At 34.6% G+C, this 7,500-nt stretch overlaps 1 protein-coding gene across 2 annotated transcripts in view; it reads right to left on the reverse strand.

Moving 5' to 3' along the window:
• LOC125033904 (TBC1 domain family member 9-like) overlaps positions 1–7,500 on the reverse strand; it is a 30,005-nt gene that overhangs the window by 18,833 nt on the left and 3,672 nt on the right. Inside the window, exons 2-12 of one of the 2 annotated variants that reach the window (XM_047625482.1) lie at positions 7,111–7,283; positions 6,509–6,685; positions 6,247–6,343; positions 5,669–5,855; positions 3,820–3,888; positions 3,595–3,671; positions 3,269–3,322; positions 1,655–1,738; positions 1,366–1,486; positions 772–989; positions 176–276 (exon numbers count right to left, since the gene is read on the reverse strand). In XM_047625482.1, the coding sequence (XP_047481438.1) occupies positions 176–276; positions 772–989; positions 1,366–1,486; positions 1,655–1,738; positions 3,269–3,322; positions 3,595–3,671; positions 3,820–3,888; positions 5,669–5,855; positions 6,247–6,343; positions 6,509–6,685; positions 7,111–7,283 (1,358 nt within the window). The remainder of the gene's footprint in view (positions 1–175; positions 277–771; positions 990–1,365; positions 1,487–1,654; positions 1,739–3,268; positions 3,323–3,594; positions 3,672–3,819; positions 3,889–5,668; positions 5,856–6,246; positions 6,344–6,508; positions 6,686–7,110; positions 7,284–7,500) is intronic. The other variant, XM_047625483.1, reaches the window with a different exon arrangement.

The following is a 7,500-nucleotide window of genomic DNA, read 5'->3' on the forward strand; positions in this document are numbered from 1 at the left end:
GAAAATCATACATGAAAAGCCCAGGGCCAAAGAAAATAATATCCTGAACAAAAGTCCTAAATTAACAAACTCTCTTGATGTAAAACTCTACCCAACTTATACTCACTGAAAAATTAACATTTCAGCCCGTTGCTTAAATCTAACCCTAATTCTGAAAAGGACACAAGAGACTCACTCAGACTGCTGAGACTAATGTCTTCACTTCTGTCGTCACAGACCGAGTTGGAACGACTGCCAACCTTAGAACTCCCAAAGGACAGATGATCTGGAAGAGCACTAGGAAAGAAAGATAGACATTAGGCACGAAAATCACATCAAACTTCTTTTTTTTTTTTCTTTCTAACTCCTTTGTCAGATATATGAAATTTACAAATAACACTTTTACAGAGAATCTGATGACATTTCCTTTTCTGTAGTCCAGAAACTAAACATACAGCACCTTAAACAAGAGTTTTACAGATATTGTTTTGCTAGTAGATTTTGAATTGAGTAAATAACACTTCGAATGAGTTTTTCTTTTTCTGTTTTGTATTCCCTCTTTCTCTGGCTATTTATATGTTTCCTGATTAATAACTACAGTACTTGTGAATTTACATAAAAGAAAATTATTTAATTCTTATTGCCTTTTTTGGTACAACTCTTCTCAACTATTTCAAATTTATCCATGAACAACTATGAACACTATTTCTATAATGATAAATCCAAGTCTTACATCTTGATAAATAAATTACCTTTCCAACTATCTACTAATCTTCTAAAAGATTCACTTACTTTTTTGTGGGAATACTCTTGCCCAACATCTCGGACAGTTTGTTTATGACAAAGTCTCGATCCCCGACATCAATAAAGAGGAAGGAGTTGGTGGAGCTGGCTTGTGTCGTGCAGATGAACAGAGCACGTTTCACAGTTGCGTTTCCTTTTACGCTATCCACACGCTCTACACTGTGCACATCACGCAAAGGACATACCACACTCACTAGGTTGGCAATCTGGAGGGGACATAGCATGATTTTGTTGCTGTTGTTGATGTTGTTATTGCTATTACATGTGTTGTTGTTATTGTTATTATGTTGTTATTTCGGTCATTGATGTTACTGAAGAAGGATGCTCTTTCACTCTTACACTGATTGATAAATTATGATCTGTTATAAATTCTTATGTTCCATTACCAGTGAATATTTTTGTCAACTGCTTTTAAATATTTTAATCTTTCAGTCTCTTCTCTGATATTAAAAAATATTCAGTTAAATCTCATACAAAGATCACAGAGACAGATTTCTTCAAAACAAAAGTAAAGACGTGTTTGAAATAATCTTCATCAGTAGCTTAATCTGAACATAAGAAATAAAAACTGCTAGCCCTCACCTTGCTGTCGAAGCAGATATAGTTGAGGGAAATATATAAGGTTCCACTGACATAAACCTTTTTGTAGGGAGTCCAGAGGGAACAGGTAGTGGAACCATCTAGTTTCTCACTCAGTGGTAATCTGCAAAGAAATGAAAATAATATAGTGTGTCTTTGCATAAACTTTGCATTTACTTTTTCTTTATGAGATATTACTTATCAATAATCTTGAAGACAAATACATAAATACCATTTTAAACGAGAAAAATAAATAAAACAAAATTATAATGACGCAGCAACACGTACTTACCTAAACTTACTACGGTACATGTCAGAATGAGCTCGGGCGTCCAGGTCTCTTTTCAAGAATGATGGTTTCTTTGGTACTTTTTTACTGAAAACAAGAATGATAGTATTACTTCCACAATAGGCATAACTTACAAAAAATAGCTTGGAAAAGTGTGAGGATAGGAACATTCCACACCAATACCAAATGATGCAAATATTTCCTTCTCTTTGATAATAACAGGATATTCACATGACCTAAATAAAAGCAAAACAATGAAAAAGGAAAGAAAATACAATATACTCAAATTTAAATAAAATAATCTTGAGGTAGAATTAAAAAAAAACACAAAAATAAATCATATCTGAGCTACTACTTTCATCCTACCACAAAACACTCCAAAAGGTTCCATTACAGCCTCAACACCCTGCAAAACACTAGTCCCTAAGTGCAATATTATTTTTTCATCACATCTCTATCTCTATCATATCATGTGTACTTGATTGTCCTTGGCATTCTAATGCAGAGAACAATCAAATTTATGATTGGCATTATATTTCTACTTTTGTTTTTAAAATAAGAGGAAAAATATATTTTATTGGGTGGCAGGAAGAGTTACTGGCCGTCATGATAGATGACAGCACCCTTACTTCCAGGCGTCATCAGTGATGACGGTCTCGGTTTCACTTTCTTTTTTACGGGACTTTCCATTCCCACGAAGGAGTCCCGAAAAAAATCACTGATGACGGCCGGAAGTAAGGGTGCCATCATCTATCATGACGGCCAGAACATTGGCCAGTAAGGTGCCGTCATCTCTTCATGCCACCCGGAAGATTTGGGTTAAATAGTATCTTTGGAAACTTTAGTTATCATACAATGTATTCCTTTCAATGTATTCTTTTTAAGAGAAAACAGTTACACTATTTGTCTTCTTTTTAAATCAAAGAAAATATGAATGGGTAACACGAAAAATCACTCAAACTGAATATTAAGCAGAGGGATACTGCATATTGAAAGAACTCCACACCTTACAATGACCCTCATTTATATGACTCATCAGAGGAAGTGTCCACTGGAACCATATAAGCAGGTAGCAAGGTTTCTTTAATATTTTTACATATTCTTTTACAATCTATTATTAACTTATTTTAAGTGGTTTGGCCAAAATAATGTCTTCCTACATATATTATTTACATTTATTATCTATTACAGTGCCTTTTCTACTGTTTATTTTCCATTTGGTAAGGGACTTCACAGAACTGCATTGTTGAAAGTAGTATCAGATAAAAGTTAGGGTCATTTGTCTGAGAATTTGTGGGAGATCAGTTGACAATCTGAGAAGACAAAATGCACCGTGCAACTAGCCTTTTTGGGAAGGGAAGCAGGGTTGTCCCAATGTTTTTTAGGAAAGGGGGGGGGGGGGGCAATCAAGGAAAGGGTAAGGTTTCTTCAGTTATCTAACCAATATGATGGTGAGCCTAGTTCCATCACAGAAAGATAAAGTATAAATAACTGCGGACAGAGAATTCAATACCACTAATATACAGTACTTAAAACCTGAGTCTCATTACTGTGCTACTTATATACTGAATGTAATATAATACAACTAAACTTCAACATATCATAGAGGACACATACCTTACTTTGGTCAACAAATCCTTATCTTCTGTAAATTCTTCATCATTTATTAACCTGAAAATTATAACACGCATTTAATAAAACTGCACAGATGTTATACGCACTCATTTATTCACTCAAATACTTCCAGATAGATCTTCACTTTGATCCCTTATTCAGAGACAAAAATGTCTCCTTCATCACTGACCAATTAACAACATGAACAATAAATAAATCCACAAAACAATAAATCCACAAAAAGCAACTTAGAATGCTGTACAGTACAACCTTTTTGCCTCTTGTTCAACATACAGATGCCACAGCACACTCAGCCCAAGCCTACTTACTGTTTCATTGCCATGTTTGCTAACTGCTCCATGAGTTCGTAGGTTTCCTTCTTTCTCAAAAGCATTGAGAAGTAGTGCTTGAAGGGGAAATAGAAAACAATCAGTACTTTAAATACATTTTCACATAATTTCTTCTTTATAGTTTGTAAGTTCACAAAATTCCTTTTTCATGGGGTCATTGCTGTGTCAAATGACTGATCACACGAGATACAGATAAAATTTTACCTGCTTCTGCACGAAGACTTGGCCATTATAGGGGGTTTTGATATTTTGAATATTAAGACTTTCAAGTTCCTTAAGAAAGAGTATAGACAGACTTAGATAATATTGAATACTGTATTCACAAGAATGAAATATACACTCAAACACTGGGTATAAATGCACACAGTATACAAGAGGGTATGCGAATCATCAATTGATGAACAAAGCATTTATTACAAGTTTTGTTAATTCAAATTTTCATCTGCAACCTAAGCATCATGTTTGTATTAATGCACTCTATCTCATGATTGTAGTTCATTAATGTGAACATATCGATGCTAGTTTTATATATGAAAGTTTGAAGTATCAATACATTTAATAAACACATTTTTGGGCAATTGGTCTAAGAACACCTTTGGATGTGCAAACTCTTATATTTTCCTCTTTTTTTTCTAACTCTCTGTTTGTTACTCATTTTTTTCATTTCAATCCTCTGATCTCTTAAGTCTACCCCTCTTTACTTCTATTTTTTATTACACGAGCCTCTCATATATCTACCTTTATTTCATTTTTAGTCTATTATCTGACTTGTCTCTTGTCCCATGACTTAACCTTAACCTTGTGTACAATCTACTCTCTTTAATTTATTAATTTATTAATTAATTAATTTATTTATTTATTTATTTATTTATTTATTTATTTATTTATTTATTTATTTATTTATTTATTTATTTATTTATTTATTTATTTATTTGAAACAGGTGAAAGGGCAAAGATTGACCACATGCTGCCGGGGGAAACGCTGCGCTCATTTTTGTTTTTTTACGTGAACTGTCTCTGCACACAGATGACTCTGCTAGGGCTTAGCCACAAAGGAGTCAATCTATGTGTAAAAACAATTAATAAAGTAAACTCACAGTGGGCATGGCATATACATACATACCATGCCTGTTGCAATTGGGTTAATACTTGATTCCTTGGAGTAGCACTTGTGGAGCCACTAAGGCCAGTGGGTTAATCTATATCTTTCATTCATATACCACATAACGTCTGGTACATGAATGGAAAAAATAAATAAATAAAATAATAGACTATAAAATAACATCTGTTCACTTGATGAACTTTTTCTTCCCAAGAATCAGATTTCTAAAATGCAGACCAAATATTTGTTTAAATAAAATATGTATTGGATATACGGATCCTTGACAAAACCAAAAAAATAACTGACGTATGTGTTTTCACTGAAAAAATATTATTACATTATTATAATTATAAAAAAAACTTTTCTCAATTTTTACTTTTCTCTAAAACAAAAAACACAATCACTTTCCAATAATCTTTTAACCCAGTGCCTGCCGGAGAAAAAAGAATAAAAAATGGGGAAAATGCTGTGCTCATTTTCCATATTTTTTTTAAATGTCTCTACACATAGACAGCTCTGCTAGTGCTTAGCCACAAAGGAGTCAATTAGTAAAACTTGTGAGCTTACCTGATTTGAATTGGCGGGAAAAAGTTTTTTTTACTAGTGCTATGAATATCAATGGTGTTATTTTTATTATAAACATTATAATTACTATAATGTTATAAACATTAGTAACAGCAAAATAAGATAACGTAAAATATTTTCATAAATCAAAGAAAAGGGTGAACGGGCGAGACAGGCAGTATTTGTTATTAGCTTATTGGTGACTTAGTACAATTGTAGCCATCTATGTGTAAAAACAATCAAACAAGTAACTCACAGTGGACATGGCACGTACGTACAAGTCATGCCCATCAGCATTGGGTTAATCTACCATACCAAAATATAACTCCACACGTTCAAAACAACACAAAAATTATATTCATCACTGCTAAATCAGCTATAGCTTACCTCATGGTCCCGCGTTGAGACCCTAATGCTGTCGGGAAAGATCAGGGCATTGGTGCAATCGAGCAATGTTACATCCCTCCATCGCACAATGACCCGAGTCTCCTTGCCGAGAAGGAAGGAGTAGAAACAGAGGTAGTTCACGCTCAAGTACAACCAGCCTTGTCTGGGTAGGCGGTTGTGCCAATAACTGTGAAAGAGAAGCAGATATTATCTCTCTTTTAGACAATAAATAAGCTAAATGTCTGTGCCTGTTATCAGAAGTTTAAGTTCTGAAAGACTATAAAGTTTCAAGACTAGTGTGATAGAAAACATTCATATATTATTTCATATCATTTGCCAGGACTCTATCCTTCTTTATAAACAACATTAGCTTTAAGTAGAAAGTGAACCTGTATAACAGCCAAACTAAAATGCTTAAATGTTACAGCAGCTATATAAACTATCTGCACAAAATTCTTAAGAGAAAAGCTTATCCTGGTGAAATACAACTCAACCTTGAAAAATAACAATACATCATATTTACAATTAATAAGCAAACATCAGGTATACAGGATATACAATGTTAAACTAATACAAACCTGCAGGAATAGTAATTCACAAGCTTCTCCCCTTCAGGCATGTTGAATAGTTTCTTAAACTTGAAGGAAACTGCCTTAAACGTTTCTGAATCTGGATCTAAGGGAGAGAATTGAGTGTGTAACCAGGTGTAAGTTTAGAATGGAGTAAGTATCAAAAAAAACAAAATATGTCATAAGTCAATTCATATGGTATTCAATTCATAAAATACCCTCCACAAAAAAAAAGACAAGACTATCAATTGAAATTACTGTACGAACTTACCAGGTGTGTTCTGTGGATCAATAATGGAAGAATTTGCCACCAGGGACTCCACCTTGCAGCGCACAAAATCTGTAATGTCTTCATCTTTGTCGAAAGTCGCTAAGATACTCATCAAGTTCCTCTCCAACCATTCCCAGTGGTCGTCTATTTCCTCCTTCTTCAGTGACACAGCCACAACTAGAAATTTTAGATTTTTAGCTATGTTTATCATGAAAAATAAATACATTATTAGCTAACTTCTACAAGAAGTCTCATTACCAAAATTTTGTCATTTAATTAATGTTCTTCTGAGAAGATTGATCTAATTTCTAAAACAAATGTAGATATAACAGTTAACTTTTCATATCAAAATATCTGCCCTTATCATAACTTGTTTACAGTTTTTAAAAATACCTCCATAGGTGTTCCATTCTCCCTCTCCTTTGCTCAAAACTCTTGTCACTTTCAATGAAAATGTTTCTCTCACTCCACATTCCCACCTTACCTTATCCATACACATACATCATCACACTTTCCCTCACTTATACTTTGCTTCCTCATTCCTTTGCCATCTTGCCATAACCATCTTCCACTAGTAACGACACTCATGCTCATATACTCACTGTAATAGAGCTCTGAGGAAGGGGTCTGGTGCAGTATCCGAAAAGGGGGTGGCTTTGTGTCGAAAACCGAATCCAGTGTGCCGATGAGGAGCCCAGCAAGGCCGCGTGAGGAGGCATTGCCAGATCCCTTGCGTTGCTGGAGAAGGAAGTATGTGTTGGCCCCTTCTGTGTCCCTGTGAAGGTAATTACCGTGGAGATTATATCCAACTTTGCAAGAGGAACAAGTAGAGAAGAGGGAAGGAAGAAATGTGAGGAGGAAGAGGAAGAGGATGGAAGGATGAAGGAGGAGGCAAGGGAGGAGGAAAGAGGGTGAAACAGACAGAGGATCAAAGGAAGAAGAAGAGGCAGAGGATGAAAGGAAGAGGAGAGAAGAAAGGGGGAAGAAAGGGG

This window comes from Penaeus chinensis, chromosome 17 (assembly GCF_019202785.1).
Source record: "Penaeus chinensis breed Huanghai No. 1 chromosome 17, ASM1920278v2, whole genome shotgun sequence".
NCBI lineage: Eukaryota > Metazoa > Arthropoda > Malacostraca > Decapoda > Penaeidae > Penaeus > Penaeus chinensis.